This window comes from Agelaius tricolor, unplaced genomic scaffold (assembly GCF_023055355.1).
Source record: "Agelaius tricolor isolate 1412-34295 unplaced genomic scaffold, bAgeTri1.0.p SCAF_9, whole genome shotgun sequence".
NCBI classification, from domain to species: Eukaryota; Metazoa; Chordata; class Aves; order Passeriformes; family Icteridae; genus Agelaius; species Agelaius tricolor.
Genome location: NW_027269269.1, coordinates 3,057,514 through 3,077,682, shown reverse-complemented (window position 1 = coordinate 3,077,682; position 20,169 = coordinate 3,057,514). Strand labels below are relative to the sequence as shown.

At 41.4% G+C, this 20,169-nt stretch overlaps 1 protein-coding gene across 4 annotated transcripts in view; it reads right to left on the bottom strand.

Moving 5' to 3' along the window:
- Positions 1–20,169, bottom strand: part of ATP8A2 (ATPase phospholipid transporting 8A2) — a 320,133-nt gene that overhangs the window by 232,501 nt on the left and 67,463 nt on the right. For all 4 annotated transcript variants that reach the window (XM_071434042.1, XM_071434041.1, XM_071434040.1 and 1 more), the window contains 7 exons: positions 16,771–16,859; positions 16,021–16,065; positions 14,639–14,714; positions 6,797–6,902; positions 5,381–5,463; positions 3,715–3,764; positions 1,548–1,617 (listed from right to left, as the gene is read on the bottom strand). In XM_071434042.1, the coding sequence (XP_071290143.1) occupies positions 1,548–1,617; positions 3,715–3,764; positions 5,381–5,463; positions 6,797–6,902; positions 14,639–14,714; positions 16,021–16,065; positions 16,771–16,859 (519 nt within the window). The remainder of the gene's footprint in view (positions 1–1,547; positions 1,618–3,714; positions 3,765–5,380; positions 5,464–6,796; positions 6,903–14,638; positions 14,715–16,020; positions 16,066–16,770; positions 16,860–20,169) is intronic.

Sequence of the window (20,169 nt, the reverse complement as noted above, 5' to 3'; positions counted from 1 at the left end):
GGTTTAGAGACTGATTTGAGTCATCTGGATTGTGCCCAATGACAGAGATACTGCATCCACTACAAATAGTGGGGAGAGAAGCACACTCTGCCCTCCTCCCCTCTTTCCATAACGAGGTCCCCATTACCAGGCAGTACAGAACGCTGCTCTATAAATTACCAAGCCAATATATTGACTTTCAGACAACACAAATATCTGATCTTATTCAATGTATATAAAACAGTCCTGTGCAGTAGACTTTGCTGCAATCCTTTCCAGAAAAGATTCCTTTTCATGTTTGAAAAAAAAGGCAGAAACACTAATCATGTTCTACCACAACATCCTCTCAGAAACAACCTTCTTCCTGCAGCAGCTTTCTTTATCAGTAAATTAAAAGACAATTGAAAAGGCCCCATTAACAGCTGAAATCAAAATATAGCATCGCCTACATATCTAGAGTCTCTGGATTTTATTTGTAACTACCAGAACAAGTTTACAAACACATGGAATACAGAAACCCTACTCAGACATCTGCTCTTAAGCTAAGTAAGCAGACCTACATCTAGAGCTGATTAGAGACAGGCATACAAACCTAATTGTTATGGAAGCAAGAGGCAGAAGATGACTACCAGAATGTGGAAGAGTTAATGCAGAATAATCAGTTAACTTACAGTTACATGAGTGGCAGATGCAGCACATTAGTACATCTAGGTCTGCTCATATGGAAAATAGCAAGAATTTGTACCACAAACTCTCCTGTTCTCCATCCCTTTCAGTGCCATGCTCCAAAGAACAGTGTGAACTCAGGCATGGCATGAACAAGCAAGTTTGAAGTCTGTGTGGTCCCATCAGGCATAGGACTGTGAACTACCACACAATGGCAGCAGGCTTCATTCACTTCCACCACACCAGAGTGAAGCCAGCACATCTTTATCAAATCAGGGGAGGTAAATGGAAGCAACAGAGCAGTGAACACTAACCTATATGTCATGACAAATTCAAGCAAACAGGATCCTCACAGAGGTCAGAAAGAGTTTTTTCCCTGTTGCAAAAAGCCAGCTCCATAGTTTTCCACTGAAATTAGACCCACTCTCTTGCTGTGGACAATGCTAGTTTTGGAGCCTTTGTACTGTGCTAAATTATTGCTCTTGTCAGTGAAGACAGAAGCACAACATGGTGCAAGTCATGATGACAAATAACAGCAGGTGCAGAGATGCAAGAAAGCCAGATCAAGAGCCAACCACTTGAGAACAAATTTTAGTGTTATAAATTCAGACAACAGCATTTACTCCAGCTCCTGAACTTCTGCTACACGGCTGGGTGAAGCCCTGGCTTTGCAGTAAGGGGACTGCTCCCATGAGTTTCAGGATTTCAACCGGGCAGTATAAAGCCTAGCAGTCTTCCAGCCTGCAAAAGGAGTCAGAGGAGGAATGACAGCTCTCTTAAATCACTTGGCCCTAAACAGAAAGCCAACAGGTATTATGTATGAGACATGAAATGTCAGCATCAGCCACAGCTGTTGAAACAATAACTGGCAGTGTTCTCCATTAGGCAGCATAATTACTTACAGCCCCTTTGCAGTAGAGACGTAGCTGTCCTGCCGGAGTTCGAACAATCACTGACATTCTCTTCCTGTTGCTATTGAAATAAAAATATTTGCTTTCATTAGTTAAAGTGGTAAAGACTAATTCCTGTTCTAGCCAGCAGATTTTCTCAGAAGTGCTTCGTGCATCTGAGATTAAATGGGATATAGCAGCAGTAACTTAAGATCCCACAACCCTTGACCACAAGGAGATATATTAAATTGCCTACTTCCAGCTTCAGCCCTATGCCTCCCATTGGCAAGCACTCCAGACTTAGACCCATATGCAAGCAAGAATTTGAAAAAGAGCAAGATAGTATAAAATCATATTGAAAGAAGGGGATGCACATTTATTCTCATTATTCTGTGGCAGTTTTTCCTTATTCCTCAAGCAAAATGGCTTCGGGGACTCTAGAAATGGAATCATTAAGGCTGATTACATCTTTAGTACAGGCATAACAGACATTGAAACAACCATCCACTTACAAGAGCAGTTATTTAACTTACTAACTTAAAAGAAAGTAAAAACATAATAGAAAATTATTATGGTATAGATCAGTTCTTGGCCTCTATCAATTCTTCATATTGGTCTAATCAGACTCACACAGTTGGAACTAAGTAGAAGGAAGTCAGGCCCCCTGCACAAGGACAGGACAGTCAAATTTGTCATATATCTTAAAAAAATGCAGACAGTAGCATAGTGTACACCAACATTTGACAAAGGAAGGCAGGCAAGGATAATTTTTTTTTAAGAAATTTTGATATTTTACTTATGAATCTCTCCTTCAAAAGAGCCACCAGAAAAAAAACCACAACTTCCAAGGGGCAAATGCAAACGAATCCACTTTCAGTAAGGGAGCCCTAAGAACGTGTGATTTCAAGCAAATATTTTCCTCAGCAAAAGGACCAACCTGGAAGCATCCTCCTTACTCATTATGTTTTTGCCAATGTGTACAAATAGAGCGTAGAGCAATCTTCCTTCTCCTCTTGAGGTTGCTTTGAGAAATGTAGTCACTTTTCAGAGCTCAAGAACCATGTGTACTAAAGTAAGCTCTTGGCACATATCATCAGACAAAACAAATCCTTTCTGAGGCTTTCGGAAGAGGGGTTTGAAGGGCAGCAGTTACCTGTGCTCAGAATTTCTGCAGCATCCTAAGGACACTGGGAAGCTTCTGTGTGCTTTTCAAAAACTAATCACAGAGCACTCCCTCAGTGGTTAGGAGGGAAGGTGCTACACCGAGGAGAACTAAGACAGCTTTTTTTCTGCTGCATGCAAGCTACAACTACTCCTGCCTACAGACACCAAGGTGCTGGTCAACTTGTCCCAAACCCTCCAAGAGTCTTCCAGTGCCTTTTCAGATACTTCCCACAAGTAGCTTAAATAGCCACATTCTGACTGGAAAGAGGGAAGTACTTAGGAAAAATCTTCAAAGCAAGTAAGGACACAAGAAAAGCCCCCTACCCAAATCATCCCTACCTTTAGTTTTACACAATCCTTGAGCACAACCAGCCAACTCAAAGACAGCAGAGAACAAGAGTTCAAGGTTTTAATCCCCAGCAAGAGAAAAAAACAACAGCAACAGAAAAAAAAGTATACTGACTAGCACCATCCAAACTGACATAACTTTATCAACTGACAAAGAGAAAGCACCTTGTTATTTCCAGTCACTTCAGGGATTCAACAAAGCTTCTTGCTACCCAAGCAATGCCCATCCTAATGAGCCAGACAAATTAGGAGTGCTTGCAATGTTTATATTTTCACAGCTGGCATGGTTCTTAAGAAGAGGCACTTGCAGGTGCAGTTTCCATATACTCAAAAAGTAATTTGCAGAAGCACTATAAAAGTGCAATCTCAAAGTATGTTCTTGAAGTAGACAAGGGACAAATAAGGATTTCTATGAGTCATAGCAAGATGCTTCCAGGCCAGCAACTTCTTAATAAATGAACAGAGCTGCAGTGGCAGGAAAAAGTTTAACAGCCACCAGTTCATAACTCATTCATAGTACATCAGAAATAAGATGAAGGGGAGGACAAAAACTTAAGGAAGTCCTGCTTTTCTACTGTATCAGCTGTAACATTTTATTCTAAACAACATTTTTTATAAGAAGAGTTTTCTTATTAACCTGAATTTGACATATTAGAGGAAAACTTACCTGGAAAACTCCAGCACATTAAGAATTTCAAAGGTTTTCTCTTTCCCCAGCTACAAAAGAAAACAAAAGAAAGAGTGTAGTATTCTAAACACAATTTACATTATATTCTTACACGTGCAATCACCCGAGCTGAGCTCAGGTGCCTTTATCACACGTCCCAGTGTAAATAAATGTGACAATGGCTCCCTCCGCTGGTTAAAGGATGCAGAGCCCTATTTAATGTACTTAACTGAACATCCTGTATTGTGGCATCCTTCATTCACTACTGCTACACCATTACAAGGAGTTAATGGCCTTGCTGATTAGGCATGCTCTGAAAGTTAAGCTGCATATTTAGTCTCAACAGTCATCCATTAAGAGACGTATTACAGGCTGTAGGCATTTTTCCAAGTTAAAATAAGCATGCCCTCCTGGTTTAGTATCACAATAACTTTTGACTGACCTCCATTAGTATTTCTTTTATTTTAATTCACAAAAATATGAATTAGATTTTTCACGGCCAAAAAAAAAGATTAGCTGAGGATAAATTCCTGTTATCACCAGCCACTCTCTGCTGGGGCTGAGCAGGAACAACCTGAAGCAGGAAAAAGATTTTAAAACATGGATCATTGCTGTTGTAAAATGCACAGAGGGAGCAGTAGGAGTTACAGTCACAGAACTCTGGTGGCATTTGTAGCATGCAGTTAAATAAAGTGCAGCAGTAAAGTCTAATTGCAGTGTAGACTTGTCCAAGGCAAATATCAATTCAGCAACATCCCCAAGATTAAAAAGCAACTCCAAACCACTTTCTAATGCTGCCACTAATGTAGGCAATCAGGAGAGATGGGAATCTCTGGGAATGACAGCTTTTATTGCTGGCTATAGATTAACAATGCCCCCAGCTTGGCATTATGAGTATACAACTATGAGTATATAACTGGCTGCTCCTGGAGAGGAGAGAAGCATTTAGGTGGCTCTAGATGACACTATTCATCCTAAGCTCTTCCCCTTCAACTAAGAAGCAGTTTGAGAATTTGTAAGAAGTTTTTCACAAAGTCCTAGAAGATATGTTTCAAGTGCTTAGCTTGGCAGTGTACCAAGAAATTTGAAAGGGAACATACCTGAAGGGAAGGACAAAAAAGATTCATTATTCTTAATAAGCACCCTACTAGCTGCATCTGTGTAAATCTGGAGCCACTTCAGCTTAGACTGAAACTTGAGTATGAATGTGCCCCATGAGTCTGAGGCTGCCTGTGCCAACTGCAATCCAGTAACTATGCACCCCTGTGTACACAGCTACATCTTCTATTGCAGATTTTACTCAAGAAAAAAATGAAACATTTAGAAGAACAGCATTAAACATAACAGTCAGAAAACCTCCCAGACACATTAATTTCCCTCTAATGTGAGTGTTCCCATCTGTGCTTCCTGGACAAAGGAAATATTTTTCAGGCACAGCTGCTGTCATTTCCCAAGTAAGGTTGCAACTTCCTATCACCCATGCCACATAGAGGGGCAAAGGACTCTGCATCTTTAAATAGATTAAGGCAACTTTTCTCAGTGTGCATAAGCCCTTTGCATGTAGGATCCTAAAGGCCCTGGAAAAGGGCCTTCACAGGGACCAGAGAGGACACCTGTATGCTCTGCAAGAGCTTGGCAGCCAGTGCCGTGCACACCCACCACTTACCGCATCGATGATAACGGAGTGGGGAGTCCGTCCTGTGAAGACATAACCAAGTTTTTTTGCTCCTTTTACTAATGCTCCTTCATCTGCCAAAATAAAACACAAAAAGCTTGAACTTAACCTGGTATATTAGAGGCCTCCAAAACCCATACTTCAATATGGAAGATTGCCAAAACAGAATCCCTTTTCCTATGTACTCCCATTCATAGGGATGTTCAGAGTAGTTCTGCACAGCCCTCCACAAAAAAAAACTCAACACTTTAGTCGTACAAAGGCCATGCAATATCAACTACATAAACCTAGTACTTAATCTGTGTAAGACATCCTGTAACTATTGAAGCATTGAGCTCTATTCTTGTGGAGGTGTCATACTTGTCCACATGAAAAAGGTGAAATTCCTGTTCTGAAAGCAAGATCAAAGCTCTGTTATTTTAAATTCCTACAGTATGTGTTTGATCCATTTTCTGCTGGGAAGGCACTAAGTTCAGGTACTATAGAAATACAGCACTGTTTTCCAGAGACTCAACGGGGCAGTGTTATTAAGAGCTCAAATAACAGAGCTGCAATCAGAGCCAACACCTGTGCCTCCTGTAGATAATTACAGAGCCTCCTTAAGGAGCAAGCATCATTAAGCACAACCATTATATAGGTGGATTTACTGCCTAATTCAAGCAACCCTCATGTCTCAACAGCTCCCTTACTCTTCTCATAGCTCATCATGTTGACCAGAACTTCCTTATATGAGCTCTTTATCCTACTTTTCAGACACTCTATTAAGACATAAATAAGAAATGAGGCTGCTTCATCACTCAGTACACCACTACAACAATTCTAGAAATATCTTCACTGACAGAGATAAATTCAAGGGAGAGCAACGTTCCCCAATCTGGCCCCACCTAGCTCTGTCTGTGCTAACTGAAAGGGATAAAAATGTGGGTGAAGGACAGGCCTGAATAATGCCAAGACTCTGAAAGTTTTGGTTGTATTGTGTCATGTATCAGCACTTGATAGCTTCCTATCTTACTCTAAGCAGATACTAGATCAAGAAAGACAGTCTGTAGTCAGGCCAATAAAGTAACTGCTCATGCAGAAACAAATCATTTCTTCCTACACACCCACATCTTTTACTTTCACCCCTGCAGAAAGAGTACACAGTCTCATAAGCACAGAAAGGATTCTAAGCCCAGCCTATCTCTAAAGAAACATCACGGACTAAGTGGTTCTGTAGGAAGCATTCAAAACCAGTGTGTGCTGATTACAGAAGATGCCAGATCTACTGCTAGCATCATGGGGGAACATTTTGCTTTCAAAATCAATGACCTTTGAAATGACCTAGAGGTTTATGGACCTTCCTTCTACCTACCTCCACTCCTTCAACTCATTGCCCCCTCCCTCCCAAAAAAGAAAGCAACAACCAACCTGGAGAGGAGGCCTGGTAGATTATTGTATTTCCTTGTCTCTCAGGAACAACAGTATGACACACGGCCAGCAGTGTGAGGAACTCCTGTATGTGCACAGCTGTGGGCTAGACAGGACACCAGGAGAGTGAGGTTTAGCACTGCACACAGACTGAGGAACCTGCTCACTAAACTGACATGATCTCTTAGGTACCACCGACAAAAAAAACCCCAAAACATAGTCTGTTCTCTATTTATAGCAATTGTTTTGACCTCAGAACACCAAGACAGCACAGTTCAGAGTCAGCACTGATGCACTAGAGGGCTATTGGTAAAGACCCCGTTCAAGCTGCAGAGCTGAGAAGGCTCTGAGAGCACTCCAGGGTCTCAGAAGGCTGAGCATTCCATCACCCCCCACCCATAAAGGCATTACTTCTTTAGCACCCCAAGCTTCATATGGGCAAAGACACCTGCCACAAGATGATGACAATCCAGCAACAGGAAATACTACTAATGGCAGCTTCCAACAGATTGACAGCAACCACACCAGAATTAAACTTGCAGCAACTGCACCTTTAGTGATGAACATCCAGAGCTAAGAGCAGCTGAACAGCCAGTAGAAGGCTAAGTCACATGTCCTTCCAAAGGAATACAGCACCCAGTCAAGCATAAAATTAATCTATGGTCCCTACACATTCAGCATCAAGAGAACATGCAACATAAACCACTGTTTCAAAGTGCTTAAACACACACCAGGTCTGCAACTCAGCAAAGTTAGCACTTAAATCACATGCCCCTGATCAGCCAACTGTGGCAACTGCAACCTTTAGTGATGTGAAATTAAGTCCCTCATCTCATTCTTCCCTCCTTTCCATCCCTGCCTCTGGCACAGGATTTATAGTCTCGCAGCAGTCAGGAAGAGCAGAGCAGCCATTTGCTCAGTGACTCAGACATGAACTTAAGTAGTTCTACCTTTGCAGAATGCCCTACTTGACTTTGCAAACTCTCAAAGAATTTTTGCATACAAAAATATCATCTAGGTTCCAAAGCTTTCATTAGCACAGCATATGCATTGGCAATATGAATGTTTAATTAGCAGAAAGTAAACTACTATAAAAGCAACAAAACCATGGCAGCTGGCAAACACTGTGGCAATGTGTGTAAACAAAGTAAGCATATCAGAAAGGAACGTAATAAAAAGACTGAAAATCCAAGCCCTATATTCTTAGCCCTATATTCAAAGCACTTCATGTACTTTGCCATGAACATTTTCAAAGTAACTGTTTCACACAGGACCTTTACCTTTGCATACTGAAACTTCCAAATTGTATGGTCACATGCTACTAAAATAACAAGAGTTGTTCCTTTCGACATGCTGGGGCGCAGAGGCTGTGCTCAGGAAAACAAACATATATTTACACACTACTATCTGAAAAAGTCCACAGCAAATTACAGTCAAGAGGTTATTGCTGTTCCATCATTTGCAGTCAAAGTAATGAAAGTTTTATCTCTGTGTCAAAAGGCACAGCCTGCCAGATTCATATTTCAGCATCTGTTGCTGCAGACCTTTGATGTCTGTCTTACACTTTTATCACCTAGCCCCTTAACAAGCTTTTATAGTATGTGTTCTATCAGCTGGAAACAACCTGTCTCTGGTAGTGACATAAATTTTAATCCTTCCTAAGTATGTATTTATGTTTTCAAGCCAACAACATAATTTGCTGCTGTCTTGGTATTTTCACAGCTCACAATGTATTACAGGGCAATCTTCCAATTCTGTTTCAACAGATCACCAGAGGCCCAGCTTATCACACCGGCTCCTCCACACAGCTGTCATTTGTTTCCTTTCTGTATTGTTCCAGCACTGACAATATTTGTTGCACAGACATGAATCAGGGTAGAGCGTTTAAATACCTGCTTTGGACCTGTGAACAGAAAATCTGTTAATGGCTTCTGTGGCAATGTATCCCTTCCAAGATGCTGAACTGAATCCCAGCACAGGGCAGAAGTCCCACAGCTTAAGCAATTCTGCTTTATTACTTATTTTCCTCTATCAAGTCTTTGACAGTATTCTTACTGATGATCTCTAAGAGATGTTTCTTGCCTGCTCATGTGTGGTTTGACAGGAAATATGTATTCTGGGATGCTGTGGTCAAGCCAATTGGTGCACAGATTTTAATATTGGCACCTAATGTGGCCATTGGGACATTGGATCCACCCCTGAGAACACGGGGTTAAAGCAGGGCTCTGCCCTGGGAGGCTCCCTTGGGTTCCGGTCAGGGAAAGGTTCAGAGCTCCCCTGCCTGGCTGTGGGCTGGGCGGGGCAGGGGCAGCCATGCGGCCGGCTGAGGTAGGCCCAGGGGCAGCCATGCAGCCGGGTGAGGTAGGCCGGGCCCTGGACAGAAGGGAGGGGAAGGCCCCTGCAGGATGGAAGGGTGGAGGAGCACTGAGAGGCATCGGGCAGCCACCCCCACCCCTCCAGGAGAGACAGAGAGAGAGCCTGTGCCTGTGCTGGAGCCACCTTGAAATTGAATAGTGGCCAGCCGAGAAGGAGAAGGGGGAGGCGGCAAGAAGGTGCCCAGCTGGGCAGCCGTGGGAGTTCTGGACAGACAGAGCCTCAGATTTTTAACCCTTTTCTTGGATGATGGAAACCTTACAAATGCTAATCCTCCTGGAGCTGAATGAGAAGAGAGATAGAGATGAGATAAAAGGAAATGGGCCACGAGAGAAATAGAGAAGAACTCAGGTGGAAGAGATGATGGAGTAGCTTATGCTGGACTCTTTTTGTGTAGCCATGGACAGAGCCATGTCTCCTTGTGATACAGGGACTGCATTCTAGGGGGAGGCAATGCCCCAGGACCGAAAGGGTTCAGTGTGGGTACCCCTCAGCCCCAGGGGGTGAAAAATATGGGGGGGACAGATGTCCCAAAGTTGAGACTGTGCCTTTTTGGAGTGGGACAAAGCATCCTTAAAAGTCGACCCTAGAAGCAGCTCTGGTCCGTGTTCAGTGGTGAGAGCACTGGACATGAAAGGAAGAGGTCACCACTGGCACAAGAAGGACTCCTTCTCCTCTTGATGAACTGAGGATTGAGTATTCTGAAGGGTGGTGCCGGACTGAGAGTCAATGATTTGGGGGATGTATTGTATTGGGAATTTGGTGGGGAGGAGGAGGAGATGTATTTGTCAAGTTTTCATTTTCCTTGTGTGTTTCTGTTTCTTTTTTTTTTCCTTTCCCTTGTAGTTCAGTTAATTTTTTTTTTTCCTAAGTGGGAGCCTGCTTTGCTTATTCCTGGTCACATCTCACAGCAGAAACCAGGGAGAGGGTATTCTCATGGGTGCAGTGGCATTGTGCCAGTGTCAAACCATGACTTACCGCTGTTAAAGTCAGTGTTATTTCTTCCTGCCTCACTTTTTAGTTCTCTATTTATCTGTAGTTAGAACAAAGTTTGCATGTTTTAGTCTCTTATTCATCAGTCCACAGGTAGTTCTCATTTTAAGTGCCTTCTTGCCTCATTTTTCTTCTAGTGTGCCAACAACTTTGGGTGAAAGCCATTGCTTCTTCCCTTTTTTCCCCCCTAAAAATCCATGAAGAAACCAGTCTCCAAACATCTATACAAGAAATACACTCCACTGGGTGAATTATTTCATTTGCTGTCCCTACCAGCTGAGAACCACATACACATTGCAATGGTCTCCTACTTCTGGAAGCAGATTCAGGATTGTCATCTACAAAGCACTATCCTCAGGGAAAGCAAAGCTCAGCTATCTAGTAGGCACAGCACTATCCATTATCAAGCAAACCAGTGGGCAGAAAGCAAGTTTTCATCCCTTCATGGTTCCTATATTTAGAGAAACAAAACACTGAGACAAGCCTCAGTCTTTTGGGGAGCAAACTGCCCTGTGCAGAGCTTCCTATCTGCACATGTTACACATGTCCTTATCTGGACTCTTCACTCTGAAGACACTATTCTTCTCAACTGTTAAGAGTCTCATAAAATTACAAGGCATCTGCATGTGAAGTTAAAGATACCTTTCATCTTTCCTTTAGGTGTAGCAGTATCAGATTAGTGCCCTCATTCACAGTATTTCCAGGTGAGCAGGACTGACAGCTTTTTGAGCAAATGGTCTAGAAATGGCCAGTGGGATACCAAAGCACAGTCTAACAACCTGAACTTACTACTTTGCATTTAAGTGGCACATTCTGCCAAGGAAAACTGTGAAAATGTTTATGTACTTAATTGCCACGGAGAATTACATGGTAATTATCAACATCTTAAAAATATATTAACTTCCTACCATTTAGTTCACTAAAGTATCTGGACAACAGTGTGAGGATCCAGCCATGCTGAGCACCCCCAGAACAGTGAAGCTGGCAGGACTGGAGGAGACCAAGATACTTCAGGCACAGACTGAAAGAAAACATTAACCAGCTTTTGAATAATCAAGAGAATGAAATTCAAGTGTATCTTGCCCAAAACCAATGAGATATGACCTATAATTAAAGACACTGCCTTGTACTTGAACAAAAGTACTGAAGTCCCACGCACAATAAGAACAAAAGCAGATAAGAGAAAAATATATCTCACCAAGTTCTAACAATTTAATTGTGAGCTATAAAATGATGTGTTTGGACACTTTTCCAGCAATCTGAACTAAAGCCTCCCATAGGCTTTCATCACCTGAATATGTTTTTTCCCCCTACTGTATTTCAAATCTCAGTTTTCCATCCCAGTTAGCCGTGATATGTTTTTCTGGGTCTGGTTTCCTATGGAATTAAGAATCAGCTGATGATAGCTGTCATTTCAACAAAGCTTGATGGGATAATAGCCTCAGTTCCCACACACTCACAAGAATAAGCAGACCTGTTGGTGAGGTTTAAACAAACACTTTCAGTGTGGTAAAGGCTCAATGTGAGCACAACAATTGTCTGCTCTGCCTGGCCAGCTGTTAAAGTACTCATCACATGTACTCACTGAGCTAATTCATGCATCTGCAGCTACACCATGTTTGCTGCTTCTTGGCCAAGAGATAATTTGGGGGACACAGAAGAAAGTTCATATGCAAATTGAAATTCACAGATGAGGTTCAGAGAGAATCCTGGGAGATACAGGAGTCAAGGATGAGAACCAAGTCTGTCAGTTCCTTCTTGACCTCCTTCCCTGCTTTCTTATCATCAGCGTAAAACATCACCCCACATCAAACAGGCTTGCATCTCTGTGCTGAGCTCATTCACAGGGCATATGCAACTAGCAAGCACCAAGATAAAGACCATCTACGATATTCACCAAAAATTCCTTCCAGTATTAGGAAAAAACAGATCTTTCCTTATTAGAGTAAGAGTTGATGCCATTTTCTCTAGAAAAAGAACCAAGACAGCATCATACACTTGGTACAGCTGCACAGTTCATCCAACAGAAGCCGATACAAAGAAAAAGCGCAGGCAGACAAAGCTTGGTACTTTCTCCCACATTTAAATAGCAGAGCAGCCAAGAGAAACCTCCACAGGTTTTCAAGGCAATTTATTTTTCCCTGGAACAATTCCTACAGGGCAATAATTCTTTAACTGCTGCTCAAAAGTGGACTTGGCTATCAGTCAGCCCTTACACACCAGTGCCCCAGAAAAGCTATGAAATTTAGAGGTGATGCAGGATGCTAGAAATCTTCCTAGCAGATGGAAGACAGTCTCATGAGTACAAGTGCATAATTTTTTATTTGCAACCTGGAAAGAAAATTACTTGGCACTGAGACAGTTCTAAACTAACACTTGTGACTGAACTGAAAAAAAAAGAAATCTTGAAGAGCAGAGCAATGAACACTTAATGACAGCCTGTAAGAGATCACACTTACACCTTCAGCTGCAGAAGGGCAAATGTTCAGAGGGAATTAATTGCCCGAGTACAGCACCATCTAACTTCACTAGGTAGCTTATGCTAGAACACTTCAGTTTTTCACCACAGTTCACTAAATGAGTAGAAATTGACAGACATTTGCAAATAGCATGTGCAGCTATCTATCAGCTGTAAAAATTAAGATAATAGAGATTTTTAGATAGAAAGAAGCAGTTTATGCACCTCAGCAGCTGACCAAATGCAAAAAAAAGTCAGAATGACCCTTCCCTCTACCACTATCCTGGAATTCAGCCCCTCCTCTCACCCACAGCCTGAAAAATACACCCAAACATGCTCAGCAAACTGTCATAAGCAGTCCTTGCATTCTCATGCCTTGTGCTAAATCACCGCTTGCCAGAGGGTGGCACCCATTCCTCCAGTACAGTCAGGCTCTGAAAAGTATCTTTGGCCAGTAATTTCCCCACTCATTGTCTGAGGGCTGAGTTCACACAATATGCTCAGCCCAACAGCCAGCTGCACAATGACATCAATATTTGTCTGTTTAAGTAACCAGCAAAAAGGAGACTGGAAAAGGGCTCAGCGTAGAAGACTTCTGAGCTGTCTAGACTAAATGACACTTAGGGAAGCTACCAAAATCCCTTATTTGCCTGCTACAACAGCATATATTTCTTCTATCCCTCAAAGTAGAAGCCACCCAGAGAAGATCAAATTATAACTTAGCCCTAAAATAAGAGGCCATCTCAAGGCTGGGGTGAGAAATTCCATCTCACAGCTCATTTGAGATACATCTCTTCTGCTGAGTCTATTAAAATACACCAAAGCATTTTTCTCTATGCATACGTCAAGCAACAGCAGCCAGAAAGAGCTCAAAGACATTTTACCTGCAGTCTACACCTAAACCAGAATGAATACCTTGAGTCAGCAAGTGCCATAAACCATAACTGTAGCCATAAATGAACAAACAGGACACAAAGGAACAGGATATGCACAAATCTTGGTTTCAAGTCATGTCCAGTGTGAAATTTTTCCAGAGTATATGAGTACAAAAGCCACGTGGGAAACCGGGGCACTGTCCTGAGTGGGTCACCTTGCTGGAGGTTAGGGCACAGGAGGCACCTTTAGGCTCTATCACCCTGCAGAATACATAGTGTCACACCAAGTAATTATTCCCTTGTAGCATTCACACCATGCTGCAGTTCTTAAGTACTGCACAGCAGAACAGAAAGCAAAGCTTTCCCGCACACAAACTGCATATGGCAAGTATATTTTAGATGCTCATACTAAACCAGCCCAGTTGCAGAACCTACACTAAGGAAAGCAATCACCTGATTGAGTTTGTGCTTGCCAATGCTCAGACCCCATACTGTGAGACAGCCTGCAGAGAACAAGGGTCATGCTTTTTGGCAGGTGAATTAATTGTCTGGTGTCCAGTCAGACGCTTGATAGCCACGTGATTTCCAAATAAACAACGAACTGACACTGCAAAGAATAGGTCCCTTTAGGACTCAACAGCTAGCTAAGACTACTAATCATTAAGGCTCATGCCAAACTTGAATTTGCAATTAACTCCCATCTCTTACATCCTTTACACAACTAGAACTCCAACCCCTTGCAATATTTAAGGCTCATTCCAGAACCACCTTGTAATGCTACAGATTACAGTTAAAAGTGGTATAGATATTTCAACACTCCAAGTAGTTTTTCTTTTAAAGAATTTTAATTTCTATCATAACTTGTTACAAAGCATTATCTTCCATATACAACAGAATATAAGAAGCTGCCTTAGAGGTAGCTAGAATCTGTATCAATGCCATTGCTTCTTTAATTCAATTGTAAGACAAGTAGGCAGAAAGGCGTTGGAGGGAGCTATTTTGATTCCAATTTACCCCTTCTGTGCTTGCATAACACACTCACAGAGCAGACTTAATCACACAAATAGATTTGTTCAGCATTCAATTCCAGACAAGCCCAGAATAGGGCATTTAAGAGGCGTGATATTCAAAGAGCAGACTTACATGATCATTTTCAATGTTTTGCAGCAGTCTTGGGTCATCAAATTCACACGATTCACTGGTGGAAGGAGGTAGCTGGCTGCAGAGCAAAACAAGCATATTCAAACAAGTGGCAACATTGCCAATCTTAGTACTTCATCTAGTTTCTTGGGAAACAAATTTAAAAAGCAAAGTAAAACTCCAGTGTCCTTGAAAGCAGTGTGAAAAGATCATATGAGTAATGCAGCAAGTGCTGAAAATGAACACCAGCAAGAAACCCAAAATGGTTATGGCTGACAGTGTATTTCAGAAGATTCAAGTATCAATGCAGCTCCTGGGACAGATGTAGCAACAGCAGTTTTTAAGCATATTTAAGCTAAATGGATTTCAGAGTGGCTTGCTCATAAAATAGATCAACACTCAATATCTTAAAGTTCCCTCCCTAGTCAGAGCATTCTGCTTCAAGCTGACTCCTGGAGGATTTTAAGTCTCCAAGAAAGTACCTAGAAAAAACTCTCACAGAACTGAATAGAAAAGAAAGCTACAAGGAAAGAAAACACAGCAATGAAGAAAATAGCAATATATTGGAAGAAAAGAGGGATCCATCAAAATTGCCTCTCAGCAGACAAAACATCCTTTTATCACCTTCCTAAAATATGATCATAGAAATGAGCTGGACCAGTGCAGAAGCCCAGCTTAGCTCATCACCCAGTGCTTTTCTAACAGCATTTAGTGTTCATCTGTTTCTTGGGTGGGAATTTACTTCTTCCCTGTATTTGCCATCCAAATCCATGTCAGCCCTCCCTGGCTTTTCCCCTCCTTCCCAATAATCAAAACATGTTTCACTCATACCTTGTAACACCTCTGGGTCTTCACTAGTTTCTGTGGAATGGGACAGACCCATCACACCTTTATTCATTAAAGTTCCCAATAAAAACAAGAAGGATTCTCTGGACAGGGCGGGCCTACATATTAAGCTCTCTCCCACTTTAATTACTAAAACACAGCATTTTAATAAATAAGTCCTTTTCTTCTCATTCTCTTCAGGCCTGAACTCAGTGATCATAAAGAGCAATATTCAGTCTCTAGCTAGGGGTAAGGTTCTTGCAAAGCAGGTTAATTTTAGCTTTTAACTTGACTGTCTGCAATTATAAATAAGCACTGCATTAGCATCCCAGCCACCCCAGCCACTGCCTATTCCTCACCCCCCTCACATATGAAATCTATATGCAGAAGAATATATCCATCACCACCCACCAGCTCTGCATTAGTCTCCCACTGGAAGACCATTTTACTCAAATGCATTCCTCCCTTGGGCTTCTTCCAGTCCCAATTTGGAAAGCAGTCTTTATATAGATTGTACCCACTCTGCTATACAGAACATAAACATCTTGGAATGTATTTACCTGAAGTCTTCTGATGAACGTTCTCTTTCCAACTCAGGAAAGTGACTGAGGAGTAGAAAAAGGAAAAAAGAACATTTATTCCACTTTAGTAACAAAAAAAATAGGTAGCAGGCGAAGATCAATGAGTCATCCCACAAAAACATATGCTGGAACCATGGGTTCAGCTGTTCATACATTTGAATCAAATTTTCTGCCTTTGAGATACCTAATTTAGCTAACATGAAATTCAAAGGTTAACTTGAGATCTTAAGACTACCCATTTAACATGAAGCAAATACAAAGATGTAGATGACTCAAAGGGATCCTTTTGACAGAACAGAATAAAACCAGTAAGCAGGTATCCATCCCGCTTGTTCAAGGAATATTAAGCTCTATAACTACAACTACACTGTTCTAAAAAAATTCTGGTTCTTCTCAAGTCACAGAAATATGACTGATAATTGCTACCCTTGGACTGCAACTTCTTCCCTCTTGAAAGGCCAGAGCTTATTTATCACTTCTGGTTTTGTTTAAATCATGATCAGGTAAGTTAGGAATCAAGTTTCTTTGCTTCATATGAAGTACTCCCCAGGTTTGACTTTCATAATTTGTGCTGCAGGACAGGAAAATGAAAACTACTAATTAAAGACCACAAAACATGCTAGAATAAAAACAGAAGAACAGAATGTTCTAATCCTTTTTCAATATAAAATTTTGTACCATTAGTACGCACGCATTAAGCTACAGAGTTTTTTTTAAAGTCATACCTACCCATATGTCACTCCAGCAATACTGCATTTCTTAAAGTTCATGATATTGCATGTTAGAGTACCTGTTTTATCAGAAAACAGGTATTTCACCTGGAAGGGAAAAAACAAGTCTGATTTTCAACTTGAATAGGAATAAAACTCAAAGCAGAAAACAGGAAGATACTCAGAGACATACTGCTCAAATGTCACAATATTGGCCAATGCAGGCTTATTACAGCTTGATTTGTCTACCAGATCTACAGAACAAAAATCAGGCAAATTATTTAATTGCATTAATTCTTTATCTTTAAATGTGGAAAGGCTCAAATAGTAAGTATCAATTGCCAAGGCTTTAGTGTGATCACTACAGATGTACTTGGTTGCACTACTTGGACATTTACCAAATCTTTCAACTGTACTAATCTCAAAGAGTGATTAGAAATGAAAACAAAGACTCTTGAGATTGTTAAAGGCTCACTGGAATTTTACACACTGAAGACAGTCTGTGTTTCAAAGATCACCAGGAATGTTTGGGGATTTTTTCCCCCTACCTATAAGCACACAATATGCTAGAGTACGTCCAACCGGCACTCTGCAGGCAAAAAAAATCTGTTTTATCTCATGTCCACTCATGAGCAGTCCCACACAACACACAGCCACAGTAAGCACTGCCCAAAGTAATAATCCCTTAATGGAAACAGTGATTTTAAGGTAGAACTTGGAGGCAACCCCATCAAAGCAACTTCTTGGGAGCATTAGCAGATTCAAAATTCCCACCTTCGAAGGGCCATAACAGACCAAAGCTAATTGCAAGTTAATGATACCACTGTCGTACCTCTGCACCAGGTAAGAATTTCAACCAGGAAGGGATGATGATAGCATGAAAGAGTTAGACAACTCAAAGACAAAAATAATTTGACTATAGTTAGAAGAAGCTTTTCCTCAATAATTGCCATTCAGCTCAAGACACTGTACTACACCTCTTGTAACATGATCCTTTAGTTGTGCACTGTACTGCTACTGAATACAGCATTGGAAATGGAGCCTTTGCAAGCCAGAAGTCAAAGTGGGTACCCACACTTCTGAGGAATTTTAAGTCATTAATAATTTCACCATAAAACAAAAACATCAAGGGCATCTGTGAACATGTAATTCAATTAAAGAATCAAAAGATTCAGTCTAGTTACACAGAATCACTAGTAAGCCATTCCTGAAAATAACATATGGGCCACCAACATACATTATGCCACACATCCTTTACTTCAGGGAAAAATAACACCATAATTTGGAGGTTGATAACTTCACATCAAAGTGATTTAAACAGAAACCAAATTTCAGCATTCATAAGAAAAATGATCAGATTAAGCAGGAACAATATTGACTACCCCCTACTGAGCAGGATATTATTATCCTTCAATAAAATACATATGTTTAAATACATAATGTTGTCTCCAATACTAAAATCATGCCTGTTATGAAGTTCACGTAGTTCAGTTACAAACCTGTTGCCATCTTATTGTGAAGCTCCCATATGTTCTCGGTGATTTCTCATGGGCAGCTCCTTGCAGCACTGACCCCTTCTTCCTCACTGCACTACCAACAAACTCCAGCTCTCTCTTCACAGCACAGCCAACAAACTGCAACTCTCTCCTCAACCAGCTAACCCACTCTTCTGTAGCACTCATTACTGGACAGAGCTGTGGCTTATTAAGTTCAGGCCTGTTCTCAATCTTTGGGGATTAGTACAGCTGCAATTCCTCAGGGGTGAAACCACCTTCTGCACTATTTTCTTACATTCTATCCCTCCACAATTCCCCCTTTTTTAATTACAAAGTTGCAGCATCTCTGGAAAGATATGTTTGAGTAAATTGATATTATAACATTCACATATCTCACTTAGGATTAACAATATACAAATGTTCAGGCAACACATCACAGCAGGAACATCAACCTAAGGCTTTTCATAAACTAATGTTGTGTTTACTATCTTTTACAGGGCCCTTTTGTCTAATTTCCATTTAACTTTGGAATGTGTCTGTGTGCTGACCTTAATTCACTACCCAAATTTACATTACATATTATCCGAAACTCGTACACTTCTAGAACATTGACAATATCAATAGCTGTACAACTTTATAAGGCAACTCACAAGAATAAGTTAAAGGCCATATATTAGGATAGTAACAAATCAACGGTTACATAATTTTATCAATAGCTATAGAACTTGAACAACATCAATCCAGTATATGTCAAGTGTACTTATCCTCATGGAATATAAACTTTTACGCTTATGCCTAATCAAGGATTAATAGCTGCAATTCACAAACAAAATGCACATTTCATCAGCAAACAAATACACCATATTGAATGATAGAGCTACTCTGTCCCCACTCCAACTGCTGTTTTAATAATGCTCTTCTTCCTTTCAACGTTTTGTTGTATTAGTTGGTCACTGTAAGCCCTGCTCTGTTTTCCATGTAGATGAAGCAATCTGTTCTTCACTTGATATGTTATTTCCCATTGTGTCCCCAGCGGCTCATCCAGGTGTCAAAATCTGTCAGGTCCAGACCAGGCAGCATCCCCTGCTGCTCTCAGTGCTACGCTGGGCTCCATCTCCGGCTGCACTTTGCCCTACAGCCCATCCCGAATCACAGTGGGTTACTGTGGATTTCCCACTATACAGTTTTAGAGGGCTTCTCTTACATATTGTCTGTGCAGCTCTCCATTTGCCACTTCTATCACGCCACTCCTGTGTCCTGCTGCACACACTGCCATTCAGGGGGAACCCAGCACTGTCCTGGGTCCCCTCTGGACTGCAGCCATACCTTGGCAGGGGCATGGGGCTCGCTCCAATGCACTAAATAAGCCAAGTGTGTAGCATCCGCTCCTCATACCCAGCACTCTTCTTCTTGGGGGTGGTATCTCATACATTGTCCCAACTTCTAGGCTCCCAGATCTGCCTGGCTATAGCTCATCTGGATTTTTAGGCTCTTAGGCTCTTGGTCTGCCTGACTCCACCATCTTATTTCTCTTAGGTCTGCAATCATCTTCCTGAATCACCTTGGGATGACATTGCTTAATGTTTAAGTCCTTTTTCACAAACCACCACAGTCACGTCCTTACTGCTCTCTCTACAGTTCTCTACCCAAATCACCATGGGATCATGTCAGGCTCACCAACTGTTATCATCATATTGCAAAAGTTCCATACCTTCTCAGTGATTTCTCATGGGCATCTCCTTGCAGCACTGACTCCTTCTTCCTCACAGCACTACCAACAAACTCCAGCTCTCTTCACAGCACAGCCAACAAACTCCAGCTCTCTCCTCAACCAGCTAACCCACTCTTCTATAGCACTCACCATTATTAGACAGAGCTGTGGCTTATTAAGTTCAGGCCTGTTCTTAATCTTTGGTGATTAG